General features: G+C 39.0%; 2 protein-coding genes across 3 annotated transcripts in view; one reads left to right on the top strand and one right to left on the bottom strand.

Moving 5' to 3' along the window:
- Positions 1-17936, top strand: part of CMSS1 (cms1 ribosomal small subunit homolog) — a 344697-nt gene that overhangs the window by 108484 nt on the left and 218277 nt on the right. The gene's annotated exons all lie outside the window — the stretch shown is intronic.
- The window catches only part of LOC123630610 (filamin A-interacting protein 1-like), a 180322-nt gene that overhangs the window by 3169 nt on the left and 159217 nt on the right, over positions 1-17936 (bottom strand). Inside the window, exons 2-3 of the mRNA XM_045540410.1 lie at positions 5786-6047; positions 4876-5049 (exon numbers count right to left, since the gene is read on the bottom strand). Of these exons, the coding sequence (XP_045396366.1) occupies positions 4876-5049; positions 5786-6037 (426 nt within the window). The 5' untranslated portion in view covers positions 6038-6047. The remainder of the gene's footprint in view (positions 1-4875; positions 5050-5785; positions 6048-17936) is intronic.

Here is a 17936-nt window from a genome sequence, read left to right as displayed (position 1 = left end):
CCTGATACCATGCCCTGTGCTCATCCCCTAACACAATTCAATTCCTTGCCTAGGATGAAGGAAGCATAGTGTGTCCCATTAGGTTGGATTTTTGGTGATCTTTCCATGGTCAGAGGAAATGAAGAACAAAGAACTTTTCCATCTTTTTGCTTTTGGTTGCTTAATATTTGTTTAGATAAGAATAATGACCTTTGTTTTAATACACCCCAAGTCATAGACCACTCTGATTTAGGTTTGATCTTCTTTCTGCACTATGACTTTGGTTATTCTTTTCCACTGGCATTTTGTAAATTGTCCTTTTTTTTGATTGTCTTTCTTTTAGAAGGTTACCCTGAATATACTGGTAGGGATAAATTAATCCAGAGAGCAGAGAAATTGTTTGGCCTTTAAGTCAAAGGTAACCAAATATGCTATTCATGAAGTGCTCCTTCTTCCTTACGTGGTTTTCCAAGGTGGCACTGGAATCCTGAGATAGAAACTGCTTGTTTTCTCATTGCCTCAGCACCTCAGACTGGAAACGTGGGCGTGGTTCTCATGGCTCGGCCCTGCCACTGCCAGACCCTTCTGAAAGCACTTCCTTGTTTGATCCTCCCCCTCAGTGGTGATAGTCTTCTCCCATTCTTAATTTGATCATCTGCTGAGCTTCGGAGCAATCTTGCAATAGTCTTCCTTTCCACACTCATTCTTGGTAGCATTCTGGATGATTTTCTGATTTAGCTAGACCTTTTTAGCTATGTGACTCTTTTCCTTATACCTGTTCAGCATCCCTTCTCTTTCCTGGTTTGAAGCCCATGCTATTCTCCTTAAATACTAGGCCTGGACACATCGTTACCTTTTATTCTTGTCTCCTACTGGACTGAGAGGAGTCTATCAAACGTGAATGCTCTTTTTTCTTCTACTTCTGCTATTCATAATTTTCCAATATCCTTCCACATTCTTAACCCTTTTACTTGTATATACTTTTTTTGCTCCAACCCCTTTTGTTTCCTTAAAGCCCTTATTCTACCTATGATCCTCTCTTTCTTATTATGTCTTTGATCCTACCTCTGTCCCTTCAGACTGTGCCTACAAACATCGCCAAGTTTTCCCCTTCTAAGAATGCACACATATGCACACACACAGAAAGAGAGAAGAGGGGGATTTGCCATGAAGCTAACGAAGCTTAAGTTTCAGGGTTCTTCACTTACATGGGCATGTCCCAAAGCCTTGTGAGGACCTCAGCATGTTCACCTCCTCATGTGTTTTAAAAAATTTGCAACAGTTAAATATTTTAATTATAATCAGTTTTGACTTTTGTCTTTTTTCCATTTTTTCCATTTTGACTTACTTTCTTTTCATGTTAGGTAGTTTTGGAAAGGCTGTGAACATTTTGGGAGTCCTAGTAAATTTTAGTGGACCTTTAGAGCAATATATTATGTGGCTCACAGTCACTTCCATATATAGTTAAGTTACCTCTGGCCATCTTGGTATAGAAAAGGTTTCCAGTGTTACCTTTACTGGCCACTGTGCCATATCACCCAGCCATTGTCAAATAAACGTGAAAGGTCAGAGGTTATATTGCAATATGAATATGTCTGTTGGTTCCCAGGACTGGAAAGTTGCATTGTAGAGAAGAAACATTCAAAATATATGAAGCCAGAAGCTAATTAGTCTATGAAAATTTCTCTGTTAGTTCCGGGTTCCAGGATTTCTCTTTCTTCTATTTAAGCTCATCCATGCATTTGAAGAATGTTTCTTATATTTCATTTGACATTTTAATGTATTTTTTAGTGATATGATTTTACGATATATAGTCCACAATATTGCTAAAAATGGAATTCCTTTATGTTCTACCTAACCAATCCCTACTCACCCTCCGGATCTTGGCTTTCCTGATTTGTCTGTCTAAATTTGATCCCTTGATGTCACTCTCTTAGACATTAAACACCCTGATGGCAGGAACCACAGCTATTTGTATACATGAACTCTTTGATAAATATTAATTAAGTAAATTGATAAAATGAAAATTAGAAGCTCAATTATACAATTGCTTAAAATAAGTACTTTAAGAATTGCCCTAAGGTTATGCTAATAAGAAACTGAGATTCTTTTATTATAGTATCTTGATAAATCCAAAATGTTATGTTTTCTATGGTATGTTTTTTGAGAGAATCAAGAATACCTTGGACCAGTGGTCTCCAACCTTTTTGGCACCAGAGACCAGTTTCACAGAAGTGTGAAGACAATTTTTGGCGGGGAAGGGGAGAAGACAGAGCTCAGGTGGTGATGTGAGCGATAGTGACCAGCTGTAAATACAATTGAAGATTCCCTCACTGGCCCACCACTCACCTCTTGCTGTGCGGCCTGGTTCCTAACAGGCCAACAACTGGTACCCCATCCATGGCCCAGGGGTTGGGAACTGCAGCCTTAGACCATTAACTCAAGTATCTTTTTTTTTTTTTTTTTTTGAGACAGAGTCTCGCTTTGTTGTTGCCCAGGCTAGAATGAGTGCCATGGCATCAGCCTAGCTCACAGCAACCTCAGACTCCTCGGCTTAAGCGATCCTACTGCCTCAGCCTCCCAAGTAGCTGGGACTACAGACATGCGCCACTATGCCCAGCTAATTTTTTCTGTATAGATTTTTAGTTGGCCATATAATTTCTTTCTATTTTTAGTAGAAACGGGGTCTCGCTGTTGCTCAGGCTGGTCTCGAACTCCTGACCTCGAGCTATCCACCCGCCTCGGCCTCCCCAGAGTGCTAGGATTACAGGCGTGAGCCACCTCACCCGGCTTCAAGTATCTTTTTTTAAGGTAAGTTCTAATTTAGAACCCTAGGTTGGAAAGGACTGGAGGTTGAAACTGTCTGGGCGTTCTTGCCTCTTTCCTCCCTCTTGACCACACCTCCAGCCCCAGCCCCAGCCCCAGCCCCAGCCCCAGCCCCAGCCTTTGTTCCAGCTCACAGGCCTCCACTAGTTTTTCATCTTAATTCAGTGTTCCTACCAAGTCACGTAACTGAGAGCAGTTTGTTCTAAATTATTTTGCCTTAAGAATTAGATAAATTCCCTCTAGTTTACCCTAGACATGATTGAGATTTTTTAGATTCTTTCAAAAAAAAAAACATTATGAGGAAAATAAAAGGGAAGAGATGCTATCAACACTCAAGATGGGGGAAGGCAAAAGAATAGCTTTTTAGCGTGCAGGTGCTTATCCTAACGTGATTAGGGCACAGCCAAGGCTGGTCTTAGTGGGAGCACTGACTGCTCTCTCTCGTTTCCTTTTCTGCAGCCCAGTCTAGGGACTCCTAGTCAGAATTCCCCTTTACTATTTATTCTGTGGGTGTCCCCTTCTCATGTATTATTTCCTAGATAGAGGAAAACGGTAGACAACTGGGTTTTATGGGTAAAGTTCTGTGGCCTCCAAGGAACTGGATAGACAGCTGAGAAAAGAGAAACCTATAAGGGAAAAGTAGAGGGAAAGAGGAAGATTGGCAAATCATGAAGGCAGAAATTTGAGGGGTTGGGAGGGTATAAGGGTATCTGTTGGAGGAGTTATCAAAGAAGGTTGGATTTGTAAAGTGGGGCTGGATTGTGGGTAACTTTCAGGGGCACTTTGCAGATTTAGGATTATAAGCATTTGCAAAGAGTCAGGGTATTTCCAGTTTTGCATGTGAACAATAGAATTATTTTATAACTAAAATTTTTCCTAGTGATTTCAACATAAGTTTGGAATCATTCTGTTTCATTTCCCTCTGAAGAGTTAAGGGGTTATTCCATCTGTGGAGTTTTGTTAGGGATATGTTCAGTGATCATTAATTTGCATTTGAGCTCACAGGGCTTGGGGAATTTGTGCTTGGTGCTGTTTCACAGTTAATATGTTGGAGGCCGGGATATAATTTTAACACTATTAGCTTGAATGCAGCTTCGGCTCTTTTTGTTTAAAATTTGGATTAAAGTACAAGTCAACAGACTTTGGGTGGTCTCATCCTCACCCCTCAGAGAAGCAGATCCACATGACCAAACTACTTCACAATTTGGCAAGACAGTACTTTTCTCTCATGAGGGAAAGTCGAGAATAGCAAGGACATTAGAGGTCAGTCCTGAGATGGGTTGCCAGAGCTTATGTGGGAGAAATTTGTGTGAAACTTGCTTTCATTCTCCATGCTTAACTCATATTCCTAGTTGTTTCCTTTTTATAAAAATGAAAAATTATGAAATTTTCCACTGAGGTCTCAGAGGAAAATAGAAGAATAAAATAAGGATGCCAAAGAGTTTCAGAAATGTCAGCAAATAAAACAGCAAGCAGCACTGCAACTTCATGCAGTGGTGACCGTGTTGGGACTGCTCACCTCTGCCATTACAATTGCTGGGCACACTTGGTGGGGGAAAGTCTTTGCTGTTATTAAACTTGTGAAGGAAAAAGAGGGTATGCACTCATCTAAAATATATGCTTTTTAAAGCTCTATTTTTTAAACAGTTCTTTAGATCACTTTCATTCATGCTCAGAATTTCTATGACATAATACCTCAGCATTTTCAAAGACATTAACCTCTATGGTAAACTTTATCTGTTTTTTATTATAGCCTGGATAGTCTTCAAGTCCCCAAAAGTAAAGACCCTTTTGTGTGTGAAAGGGGGGTTCTCTTGCATTTGGTAGGTTTCAGTCTGATGTCAAGAAATAAACCTAGTGGAAGTACCTTGTCTATGATTAATTCTCCTTTTCTTTCCTGTAGAACTTGTAGTATTTATCTGCGTTGGGTAGGTCTTAAATGCATTGGAAAGTAAAACTGTAAAGAATCAAAAAGGAGTTCTAGGGCACGCTCATTTGCCAGGCCTAGTGCGTGGCTGGCTGGTGAGCTTCTTCAGCCTCCCAGGTGCATACTCCTGATGTGGTACATACCTCATTCATTGGTTTCTCATAGATGTCCTCCTGCCAAGGGGCAGATTTCACTTGAAAAGCATCTCTCTGGAGAGCTTCTAACACCTTTTTTGGAGTGACAAACCCATACTGAGCTTCCAGCAAAGCCAAGTCCATTTTTTCAGCCTTTAAAATACCTATGACTTCATCTCGAGCCTGCAGGAACAAAAGCTATTTTAGAAAGCCTGCTTTATCTACCAGCAGTCTCAGCAAGTGATTTTTGTGATAGTTGACAGTGTTTTCTCTTCTCTTTCAAATATAAATGAATCATATTTGGTTATAGCACCTTTGGAAAAGGTATTAAAGCTATGTCCCTTCACCCTTCTTATAATCTAATTACACATTAATAATGTTTCGAAGAGTGATTGCTACACAACTCGGGGGACTACATTTTTTATTGAATTTGACAAGCCAATAACATGATACCCCTCAATGTACTGGCATTTGGGTTTTCAGGGGGTAGGAAATAAGATTCTTCTACATGTGTAACAGCTGTTTTTAGATTTTTATGTAGGTTAATAATATCAGAACAAGTCTAACAGCCAGTTCACATGAGGTACAAAAGCACCTATTGTTTAAACCAATCCAGAAGTCGTCTGGCATTGATATTACTGACGTGCGCCTGTGCACTGAAGCTCCTGAGCAGCATGGCAGAGAAAGTGACCTTTTGCAACATGCATGCCAGTCGTATGTCATAATGACAGCCCTTTCAGATGTGATTAATTGAGCTCTGAGTTGGGAGAAGGGAATTCTGTGTACGTATACTGATGCTTTGCTTTCATGTACACACAAGTACGAACCACAGATACCTATTTCTGTGGCAACAGGCACAGCAAATGCACAAGCAGCCTTCCCCTTGAAGCATGATGGGGATAACCCCAACCCAGCTGACCTGCAGTTCTCCCTCCAGAATGCTGAGGAGAAATAACAGGTCATCTCTTGAGAGGTCTTCTGCTTGGTGGCCATTACCGCCGTGTAGCTTCTCTGACTTGGGACATGGAAGGGTTTCATCTGACTTGCTGGTGGGGTATTTGTCTTGCTGTCTGTGCTTCATGTCCTCAGACTCTTGGAAACTGTAGTCTTTCGTATGTCTTGGAAATTGCTTTTGGGCTGAGCCCTCGTTTTCACTACTTCTGGAACGCATTCTTTAAGGCCTGGAAGAAGGGAAGACAATTTGTAACTCTTAATGGAAGTGGAGTTTTAATAAGAGTACCTATTACTGCTTTAACAAGTCTGCATTCTTGTTGTATTTACCACAGCCCAAAACTTGATCTTTTTTGATGTCTACAGCAGAGAAGGGTGTTAGTAGATTCATAAATCACAGTCTTATTTACATTTCTGCTTTTAAAGTCAACATTTTAAAAAATGTGTTCTGCTTTGATTAAGGCCACTTATGTCCATGGGTAAACAGACTGTGTTTGAACTTCATCCACCAAGCATTCCACCTCAGGGACACAGGTCATACCTCCAGCCAAGGCTCAAGTGCTTACTTAAATTAAGACGCACTTAAAATAATTATAAAATGGCAAATTTGCTAATTGTTCTTTCTTACTTAACATTCACATTATAGTATTTCTTTTGAAAGTTGTTGGGATTTTTTTGTAGTTGTTTTGTTTTATTTTAATTTTTTAGCCTTTGGGGCATTAGGGTAGAAGTGTCAGAATTACTGCTTCAAAGTACTTTGGGTTATTTTGTTGTGAAGGCAAAGTCTAGTATTAAAGGAATGAAGGCTTGGTCCTGGCCGTATTCCTGACATTCTGCAAAAACTCTAGATCTATCCTTGGATAAATTAAAGATTTATATTTAGGACCCTCATCTTCAAAGCAGAGACACTATTGCCTAAAGTAGTTGGCCATTATGGAAACAGTATAAAATAAACCAATATTTTAGGGACATATTAACTCCATATCTTATTATATGATTATCCAAATTAATTTATAATAGGAAGAAAAATTGTTTGGCTTTTGAGGTTTCCAACTAGAAGAGAAAATATCAGTTGATTCTAACAACATACAAGCATATTATTAATTTTACTCTCTAGCACTACAAATCATGAAACTTTTATCATCACTGGTGCCTTACTTTTAGTTTATATTAGGTCATTAAATATGAAATGTCTGATTTCAAATCAAAAGTGTACTTTATTATATTTCAAACAAGAAGCAGTACAATTAAAGTATGCAGCTAAACTTTCAACACAGTTTTGCCATCTTAACAGTAGCGTGTTTATGCCAGCAGCCTGGAGAGCAAGCAGTGATGAAATCTCGAAAGGAGTTTTCCACAGCTTGTTGAGAATTAAATATTTTCCCCTGTAAGAAGTGGTCCAAAGCCTGGGAGAAGTGGTAGTCAGTTGGTGCAAGGTCTGATAAATATGGCAGATGACAGAGAGTTTCCAAGTCCAGCTTCTGTAGTTTGAGCAGCATTGTTTGCATGACATCCTCTTTGCAAGAGGATTGGCCTGTCTCTATTGACCAATCTCAGCCACTTAATCATGAGCATCCTCATCATTTCTTCCAACTGGTTGCAGTAGATGTCCACTGTAATCAATTGACCAGGTTTCATGAAGCTGTAGTGGATAATACTAGTGCTGGACCACCAAACAGACATATTAGCTTTTTTTTTTTGATAACCCCAGTATTAACTTTCAGGTGAGAATTCTTTTATAGCCTCACCTTAATCAGGCTGTAAAAGCAGAACTTGAAGATATTTATTATTTTAGATGGGTTTTTTTTTATGTTTTATTTGTCAGTAACAAACCAACTGTCAATTGATACTAGTGAGACATCTTGCCTTAAAGTTACAGTATCCTTCTGGAGAAATTTAAAACATTTACTTTCAAAATACTAACAAGTCACATAATGTGTTTTCTCTACAACTTATACTCTTTCTCATTTCTGTCCATCACACATTTATTTACTTCATTAGATATTGGGAAGAAAGGTGGTAGTAGTGGTAACCATGATGACAGCTAATACTTACTGAGTACTTACAGCATACCAAGCATTCTTCTAAGCATTTACATCTGTTAATTCATTGAAGTCTCACAACAACCCTGTGAGGTAGGGAATATTATTATCTCCACTTTACAGAAGAAATGGCAGCACAGGTAAGTTACTGAAGGTTGCACAGCTAGTAAGTGGCAAAACTGGGATTTGAGTCCATCCAGGTAACCTGGCTCCAGACCCATACTCTTAAAAATCATACCATAATGCCATTAATACATACTGCTTAAGACAAATGCATATACTGGTAAAGACACCCCATCTGAAAATTACTGATAGCCTTGCTAAAGGCTATTTATAAATAAATAACAGTACAGATAAACAATGATCTGTGGTAGTAGTTGTCGCTGGCTCTTCCCTATCTAGCCAGGAGAGTACACTTATTTGAGAAAAGCAAAGACATAGAAAGTACATTTTTGTGTAGGGATGGGAGGTTGGAGATGTGTGGGAGGTATAATTGGGAAATAACCCATTATATTTATATTTATTTATTTATAAAAAATGTTTGTGTGTACCACATTAACATATTATGTGCCTTGTGAAAACATTCAAAAATAAAAAGTAAAAATTATAAATATAAATAGGATTTCTAATTATCTTTCCCCACACCATTTTCTTGAATATCCAGGAACACCCTTGCTCTTGCCTATGTAAATAATGGAAAGTTATTACATAAATTATATATATTTAAAACAGGTAAATATTACATGCTGCTTTATTTATTTTCACACATGAATGACAGGGCCATCCATATCTTCTAATATTTTTAATCTCCATTCATGTTTTGCATGATGTATCTGAGCTGGTACTCTATACATAGTGGGTGTTCAGTAGGGTGACTGATTTCTTCCTTTTACCTTGTGTGTGGACTGTCTGAGGTTTGTATTACTGTTTAACAAACCACCCTAAAACTTAGATGGAGGCTAAACAACAGTGCTTCAGAATTTTGTGGATTACTCCACACCATCAGCCTTCTTACAACCGTGCTAAGGCTGGATGTTCTAAAATGGACTCTCACATATTTGGCTGTTGGCTAGCTGGGCGAGGAGAGCCTCAGCTGGGTCATCTTGTCTCTGCTCCATGTGGACGCCTCTCCTCCAGTAGGCTAGACTGGGCTTCCCCACATGGTAGTCTCAGGACAACATTCCAAGAGTGTGAGAATTGAAACTCCAGGGTTTCATTTGATTGGTAAAAGAACATCACAAGGCTAATGCAGATTCAAGACTGGAGAAATAGATTCCACCTTGAGATGTTGCAAAGTCACATTGCAGAGGAATGGGGAGCCATCTTTGAAAAAGTCCACCACACCTACAGATTCAGATTTCTATGAAAATCTAATAAAAATCTAGTTAAAAGGGAGTAAAATATATTCAGTGCTTTACTTTTTTTAGTATCCTAGATGTACATAAGGTTTTTTTTTTTTGTTTGTTTGTTTTTATGATACCTATGCTGCATTCCCATGCTTTCCTCTTACCCACATATTCTTATATGGAGCAATAGCCTACTGATAAGAAACAACTTGTATTCTGCTGCTAATCAATAAGCATTCCTCTGCCCTCATCAATTTTATCTAGAGTATGCCTTCCAGAATACCAAGATAAAGCTTCTGTTTACCAGGGTAGTTTGCTAAGCATTGCTCATAAGTAATGCCCTGTTAGCTTAGGGCAGCCCTGAGCGGCAGCAGAAGACTGAATGAAGCTCTGTACACACCCTACCTTCCTCACCTCACTGTTAAATTGGGTTAGGTAAAATCTGAGAGGAGAGCATAGGTCATTTGCCTATTGATATTTGTAAGTGTACAAAAGGAGTGACTGAAAACATTTTTATGCTGTGTTTGTTATTCTTTTTAAAGTGAGACTACCAATTCTCTTTGGGGGCTGGAGGTAGAGTAGCATCAACATTCTTGCTGATTAATGAAGCAGTGTTCACATTGGATTTGTGAACAGACTCATCGTGTGCAGACTTCTGGTCTGCTGAGGAGTGTGTGTCTCCACATGTTTACAGTGGTGGAGTTTCCTTGCCCCTCTGCCAACAACCACAAAATGATCAGTAATGAGAAGTAATTAAGTATCGAAAGGAAGAAAACAAAGACATGAATTTCATGATATGCTCATGCTTTGTATTATCAGTGACTTCATTGTTTCTCTTGGCAAATTTTTAATGCATCTGTGCTTGGCCCAGAGGTGCATACTGGGGTAAAGAAAATTTTGTAATAGCAACACTGGTTTGGGATTTTTAGGTTAACAAAAAAAAAAAAAAAAGGCATAGAAAGTTGCTTTTGTTTATACCAACTAATGATGTCTTACTGTTTTCATAAAGTGCTGGCATAATACCTGATGGGTTTGCAAGGAGAAAATCTGCTTAGTCGTCAGTTTAACACAGCCTAATGCATTGTTGTCCGTGACTGTCAGAGCCATGGAATGAATGATGGCATCCAGGAGTGTAGACTGGAAATCAGGAAACCTGGCTTCTGATCCCAGCTCTGCCTTTAATTAGCCAGGCACTGGGTTGTCGCTTATAAAATGAGGATGTTGGGCTAGGTTGGCCCCATTAGGTCATTCAGGATGGAACAAGGACCAGGGATTCTTTCCCTTGACCTCTATTCTGTTCTTCACCCCCTAACGGATCCCCTGACAGCAGGGTTGGGGCCTGAGACTAGATGATCTCTGAGGTCCCGGGATTTCCCGCTTTAGAATTCTGTGATTCTCTGTTGTCTTGTGTCTATGGATACAAATACAGTGCAGTTGGCGCTGAGAAGTGGATTCTGCTTTGTTTTCAAATGGAGTGACCTCAGTCAATTTGTCTTGGGTTTAAAGCTGGGTAAAACCATGGTGGATCTTGGTAAGGATGTGTTCATGCGAGAGAAGGGCTAGAAGAGAATTTACAATTATTTACTTGACTTAGTTACAGGAAATGGACAAATGTAAATAGAGGCCTATTACACTCATCATCTCCCCCCAACACACACACCCCTAGCCAACTCCTTATTATAAAAGTTAAATTTTTTAAATCATGTTTTATTAATCTTGTATATCAAAAACTGCTTATTCTACAAAATTATGTACTGTTTAGACCAGTTTTAGTCTTCATATACATATTTATTTTTGTATTTTAATTGTGGAAGGGATATGTGAAAAGAGGATATTTTGTTTGTATTAGGTAATTTGGAAAAGCCTCAATAAAAGAAGTAATTTTTGGCCTTCGTCATTTAATATGATATTGAGGTAGCCAATCAAAACTACTCCAATTTAGAGAAGAAATGATAGCTAACCTTTATTACTTACCATAGATAAGCGCATTCTATTTTTTTTTTTTTTTTGAGACAGAGTCTCACTTTGTTGCCCGGGCTAGAGTGAGTGCCGTGGCGTCAGCCTAGCTCACAGCAACCTCAGACTCCTGGGCTTAAGCGATCCTACTGCCTCAGCCTCCCGAGTAGCTGGGACTACAGGCATGAGCCACCATGCCCGGCTAATTTTTTTGTATATATATTTTTAGTTGGCCAGATAATTTCTTTCTATTTTTAGTAGAGACGGGGTCTCACTCTTGCTCAGGCTGGTCTCGAACTCCTGACCTCGAGCGATCCACCCGCCTCGGCCTCCCAGAGTGCTAGGATTACAGGCGTGAGCCACCGCGCCCGGCCTGATAAGCGCATTCTAAATGCTTTCCTTTGATTAATCATTTAATCCTTAGAAAAGATGTTCAATAATTATCCCCTATTTTGCCGAGAAGGAAACTGAGTCTTGGAGCTGTTAAATAACTTCCCAAAGGTCATACTGGTAAAAAGTGGTGGAGTCCGGTCCTACCTTTGGGCAGTCTGGCTGCAGAGCCCACTAAATCACTATGCTGTATCTGTTAATACTTGGGTCTTTTAAGAAGACATACTATTACATAGCAAAGGAAAAATCCTGGTTTAACATTAATTTGTTCAACAAACATTTATGAAGCACCTATGTCAGGTATTGTGCCAGGCAATTTTGTTTTAACTAGCTTATTTTCATATTTGGACCAATGTTCCATTTGCTGAATTGTGAGTACCCAGAATTATGCAAAAATCTGAATAACAAAAATTCACAAACCCCTGGCCTTTAGGCAATTGGTCTATTCATTAAAGATGTTTTGTTTTCATATACTACTTATGTGCAGAAACTCTTCTTGAATTCCTAGTTATTCTTAAACTTTAATGTGCTTTTCTCAGCCATTTTGCTGGCATCTTGAAGTGGCAGGAGACTTGTCCTAACAGAAAGAGTATGAGATTGTGGAATCAGAAAGCACTGGGCTTAAATCACAATGCCATCATGTTAGATCTGTGTCCTTGGACCTTGCCGAACCTTCAAATGTAAAATGGAGATAGTGGCACTTGCTACTGGGCTTATTGCTCACACTCTGTGAGCACAGGACCCCTGTTATTCTTGTCTGTATCCCTGTGTCCAACAGAGCTGGACCTCAGCCGGGATTTGCTGAGTGATTGAATCATGCAGTCCTCAGCAGAGCTGGTTGGCTCTGAGTAGGAGCTGCCTCATGGTAAAGATGATTCATCTATGAACCACTGGCTAGAAATTTTTAAAAAGCGTATTGAGAATCTACTGAAGTAACTGTGTATAGACCTCTTACCACATGCGAGACATTGTTTTAAGTGGTTCATGTATATTATCTTAAAGAGTTTCAGCCTGAAGTAAATGAAAAAACTGTAGGAAAGGGCTTGGTAAAGGCGAATTAAGGGTGGAGATGCTCATAGAGATTTATCAAAGACAAAGAAATTAATATTAATTTCAGGGGAGCACTTGTGCCTACAAAAAGTTCAGAGAGTCTGTGTGTATGTGTGTGCTCATGTGTGCTGGGTGGAAAAGAGATGTTAGATCCACACAACTTACTAGAAATCTCCATTTAATTTCACTGAATTTGGAAACTTTTGATCATATATACCCTGATCTGCTGTCCCTCACCCCAGCCCTTACGTGCATGAAATGAGCTGAATTGAGTACCCATTGCACTCCTCTTTTATTTGACAGCACCCATAACCATCTTTAGTCCTGTTTTTAAGTATGTGACTTTTTATTAAGGCTGTGTTATTTAAATTTGGTTTGATGGGAAAGTTTAGGCGTGAAGTGTTTGTTTTGAAGGCCAGAAGGCTACACAATGCAGAGTGCACCTGTGCTAACTCTAGGACCTCACTGCCACGGGACAAGGCTGGGAGTGATCCACGGCTTTAAGTTTGAATGTATTTAACATCCTATACTTTGCTGAGTTTAAGGAGCAAGCTGTCTGCTAGCTTTACATTTCCATTGCATTTTCCCCTATCTTTACATGGAACCATGCAAGCTAAACTTAGTTCCCTGAAGGGGGAATGGAAAGAGATGTAGTGAGATTATGGGGTTCTCGGCAGAGCTGGTTGGGCCCTTTAATATTAACTGACTTACGGTAAATGTGATTCATCTATGAAAATACTAGCTATAAATAGATGTTAATAGTGCTCAGTTGCAGAACAGCCAGGTTGTGCTTGCATGGCCAGATTAGGGAAAAAAATCCTGTTGGGTATTTAATTTGGTCTCTCAAAAAAAAAGTTTCCTTCTATTGCCCTAGTCACCCACATTTGAAGACACTAAATTCAGCCAGCTGCAGTAAAGCTATCTGATGGCTTAAAAAAGACAAACTGAAAACCAGATAACCTAATTTAGCAACTGACCCCCTTTATCTTTTTCTCCCATTTTCAGTAAAAATCATTGAAACATTTCCTCAATAGTATTTTTTCCTTATAGGGCCTGAACATGGCATAAGAGGAGGGAATGGAAAGTGGGGAATGTGTGATTCAGGTCCATATGTCCAAGAATTCTGAGTCCCAAAAGTCTAAGTCACAGGAAGAAAAGAATCAAATGTGAGCTTTCGAAGGCAGCGCCGTAGTCATCTTATCCAGCCCCCACAGTACCAGGCACTCGGTATTTTCCATCATCACCTGCTCAGTTGCTATACAGCTGTAAGTGTGCTTCCTTGTTGTGAGCTAAAATCCAGCTCCCAGGAACTTCGGTTCATTTATCCTGTTTCTGCTTCTAGAGCTAAATCACGCAAAAGCTACTGTTCTTGCCACAGTGTAGTGCTTTAACAGAAAGGACTCTATTTTTTATTCCAATTAAAACATTCAATTTCTTCACCCATTCCTCATGCCACCTAGTTTCAGTCTCCCTCACCCAACACACAAACTCACACACACACGAGACCCACTCTTCATTAGGCCGGGGTCTTTCTTAAAGAAATGCAAGCAGTTGAGCACAATTTCTCAGATAATACACACAACTAAAGCAGTGAATTGTGAGAATATATACTGAGGGAAGGTCTTAGCAGTTTGTCTGTTTCTGGATCTCAGTTGGAATTTTAAGTATAGATTCAGGAATTTGATAGCAGACATTTAATGAAGGCTTCTTCCAGTTTAGCTTATCAGGTGAACGATTGTAATGATACCTTTTATGTGTATGTTGCTTGATGCATCAGTAGCCAGGTAATTATTCCCCCTGTTTTGCAGATGAGGAATTTGAGATTCAGGAAGCTTAAATAACTCTAGCTAATAAACAAACATTGGACTAGAGATGAAAATCTCGCTAGTCTGACTTCTTTCTCTCCATGTTCATGCTAAACTAATGGACACTCACACTCTCTTTAGTTGAAAGTGTTCTTTGGTTTCTTGTTCCCTAAGTGCTGCAGTCAGAGAAGCTGCTGGGCTGTAGATACAGAATAAACAGGCTGCTGATGAAGTCTAATAGAGCAGACTTACATCATGGCTTTTCTTAGCTATGTGTTGTGAAGAAAGGACAAAAAGAAATATAAAAATCTCAGAGTATAAATAGTTGATTTATCCAAGTTTTCCATTACAAATCAGTGGCTCTTTAAAGATTCTTTTCTCATTTAAGGTTGAAACAGGGCTGAGAATGTTTTCCAGATCTTTGTGGACTAGAGCAGAAAATGAAAATTGTTTTCATATAATCCAAGTTAGTTTTAAATGCATTTTTAAATGCCACACTCCCAGCCCTCGATCAGAGCTCTTGAAAATCATGACTCTTTTAACAGTTTTCAACTACATCACTTTCCATACTTCTTCCAACTTTACTCTCTGGTTTTTCTTAGATGTACAGTGATATTGAGCCAGTCACTTAACCTTTCTATTCTCTTTGAATTTTTGTCCATTCAGGCCTTAGAGCCAGTTTTGTCTAATCCCCTTACACTAATGTAACCAAGGCCCAGCGAGGAGACCTGACGTGCCTATGGTCGCACCCGGAGCCAGCACCAGAAGGCAGGTCTCTTGCCTACAGCTCTGTTGCTTTTCCATTGCAACACTCCTTGTTCACAGGCCAACCCCTGCTTCTCCCAGCTTTAGAAAGACGTTAAGTCCTAAAAGATAAAAATGTACTTGTCAGAGTACCCAAAGTGTCCTACAAATTTTTATTATCTTTCTCAACCATCTTCTTCACCCTTTCAGGAACAATAGGTCACCCTGGGTGCCTTCGAGGCCTCCTCTTAGCTAGGCCAACCCAGCATATTAAAGAGTTCAGAGGTGAACAGGAGATTCAGAGGAGGTCAAGGGTTCCCATCTTTAGATTCCAGCATGACATCTTTCCTTTCTCCTCTTTTATCTAAGAAAGTATGACTAGAATAGAAAGATTGTGTGTTGCAGAGAAAATGTTGCAACTCATAAAGCCCCAGGGCAACCCTCGACCTCTGAGCTATTTGGCTTCTCTTTTTCTGGTATCTCAGGTGTACTCAGTTTATCTTCCTCTAACTAAGGAAGGTTTAAACTTGCAGGGGGCGCAAGTTTAATAACTCCTTGCCCCCCAGGCATATAAATTTAGTCTAAGACATTCACACTTTCTCTTTTTAGGGGAAGAGAAGGAAACTAACTTTTTGTAAAGCTTCTGTTATGTGCAAATAATACAACTGATGCTTTCTATTCTGTATGTCTTTTTTGTTTTTAAATTTAAACACATAGAGTTGGTATGATTCTTCCTCATTTTACAAATGAAAAAACTGAGGTGTTGAGAAACTCACAACTTAGAGTGGTAGAAATATAGGTTCATGACTAAATTCAAAATACTAGGAAATACTATAAGTAATGTTCAATATCCAAAGTACTTTGGAACATTTGAGAGGGAATGACTAACTCTGCCAAAGGGACTTAGTGAAGATACCTCAGAGGTAAGCTGGTTCTTGGACAATGAGAAAGAGTGTCTGGGCCATATATGTCTGTAGGTGGATGAAAAACACAGTATGTGGGGAATATCAAATATCTCTATGCTGAAGGAAAGGAGGTGTTCAGTAGTGAAAGATAAGGGTAGGGAGGTAAACTATGGGTATGCGTCAGGTTGCTTATCACAAGGCTGTTTATAAAAGAGAAAATGAAACAACCAAGTGTCCAAGAAATAATAGGGAATAATTAAATGGATCACAGAATATCTGTATATGTATTCTATAGCCAGTTAAGCAGCCAATAAAAGTCAAGTTTTCAAGGAATATTTAATAATGTAGGAAAATATTTACAGTATGTACTGATAAATTTTAAAAATTTAGAAAATATTTGATTTATCTATTATATTTTCACATTTGTGAGGTATTTTTCAGAAGACTAAAAGGGATGAATGAGGTAAAACCTTGAAGTTTATCAACAAGGCAATGAAAGGTTGCCTAGATAGCTGCTGGTGTGATTATCCATGAGGAGTGAGAAAAGAAGACCAAGGAAATTTGAATGTGGACTATATATTAGATGATATGATATTAAGAAATTATTGTTCATCTCATTAGATGTGTTAATGGTGTTATGTTTATGTGAAAGAATGTCCTTTTTATTTTTTAAGTGCACAATGAAGTATTTAAGTATGAAATGACATGCTGTCCTGGGATTTACTTTTAAATACTCCAGAAAGAATAAAGTCAGCGGTAGATATGAAATAAGTATGACAAAATATTGAGGGTTGCTAAAGATGGGTGATGGGCACGTGGATTTTATTCTTCTTTCTGCTTTTTACATATTTGGAAATGTTCATAATAAAAGATTTTTTAAAAAGTACCAGGAACATAGTACTGGATACATAAACATTTTAAGAAGTGGTTTTCTTAAAAGAAAAGAAAAGATGTACAGTGGCGGAGGGGAGGGAAAGAAGGAAGAAGCACCAATGTTTGGATGTCAGGCAGAATCAGAGAAACAGGAGAGTGAGCTATGTTCCAAGAGCCAAGACAGAAAATGATTTCAAGGAGCAAAGAACTGCTGTGACCTCATTTTAACAACATTGCCATGGCGTAGAACAATATTGGAACTCCACTTTTGCAGTTGTCTGCTTTGAAATATCCCTCAGCCATGGCAAAGCCTGGTTCTTTAAAGGTGAATTTGATTTGTGAACAACAAGGAAAAGTTCCTTGGCACCAAATCTAATGAATCAAATTAGAGTTTGGGTCAGCTAATACTATATTGGGTCAAAAGAACCAATTATGACCTTAAAATAATGGGACTGGCTTTTGTGTGTGGCCTTCGAAGGAATTTTGAAGACATTTCTAAAATATGTCAGCATGACACCTTTCAGAATAAGCTTCATAAGGTAAAACCTTTGACAAAATTATATATTTGGATTTATAACTCAGGGCTTTTGTTTTTAACATTCCATGTACTTTGGTTGCATGTCAAATTTCTGGTGTCCTGGAACTTCAGTCTGTTTTCTACAATCCAAAGCTAAGCAAAACGGTAAGAAACATTATGGTATACAGCAAGGGAAAGAGCACAGTCTCAAGAGCTAGCCTGGCTGAGTTACAGTCCTGCCTCCCTCACTATTTGCTGTCCAGTTTGGGTCAAGTTACTTCATTTCTTCAGGGTTCAGTGTCTTACAGGGTTGCTGGGAGGATTGGAGATCATATGTATAAAGTGCCGTGCCCTCTACCTGGCACATGACAGGAACTCATAGCTCATCCTGGTGGAGATGTCATAATGATACAACTTTATCTCTTGGTTCAGCAGACATACCTTCCCTCTTGGGACATCAAATGAGATAAGAAAATAACTAATGGATTTTT

The sequence above is a fragment of the Lemur catta genome, chromosome 1 (assembly GCF_020740605.2).
Source record: "Lemur catta isolate mLemCat1 chromosome 1, mLemCat1.pri, whole genome shotgun sequence".
Lineage (NCBI taxonomy): Eukaryota > Metazoa > Chordata > Mammalia > Primates > Lemuridae > Lemur > Lemur catta.
The sequence above is the reverse complement of the archived record's forward strand: the minus strand, read 5'-3'. Positions and strand labels throughout refer to the sequence as shown.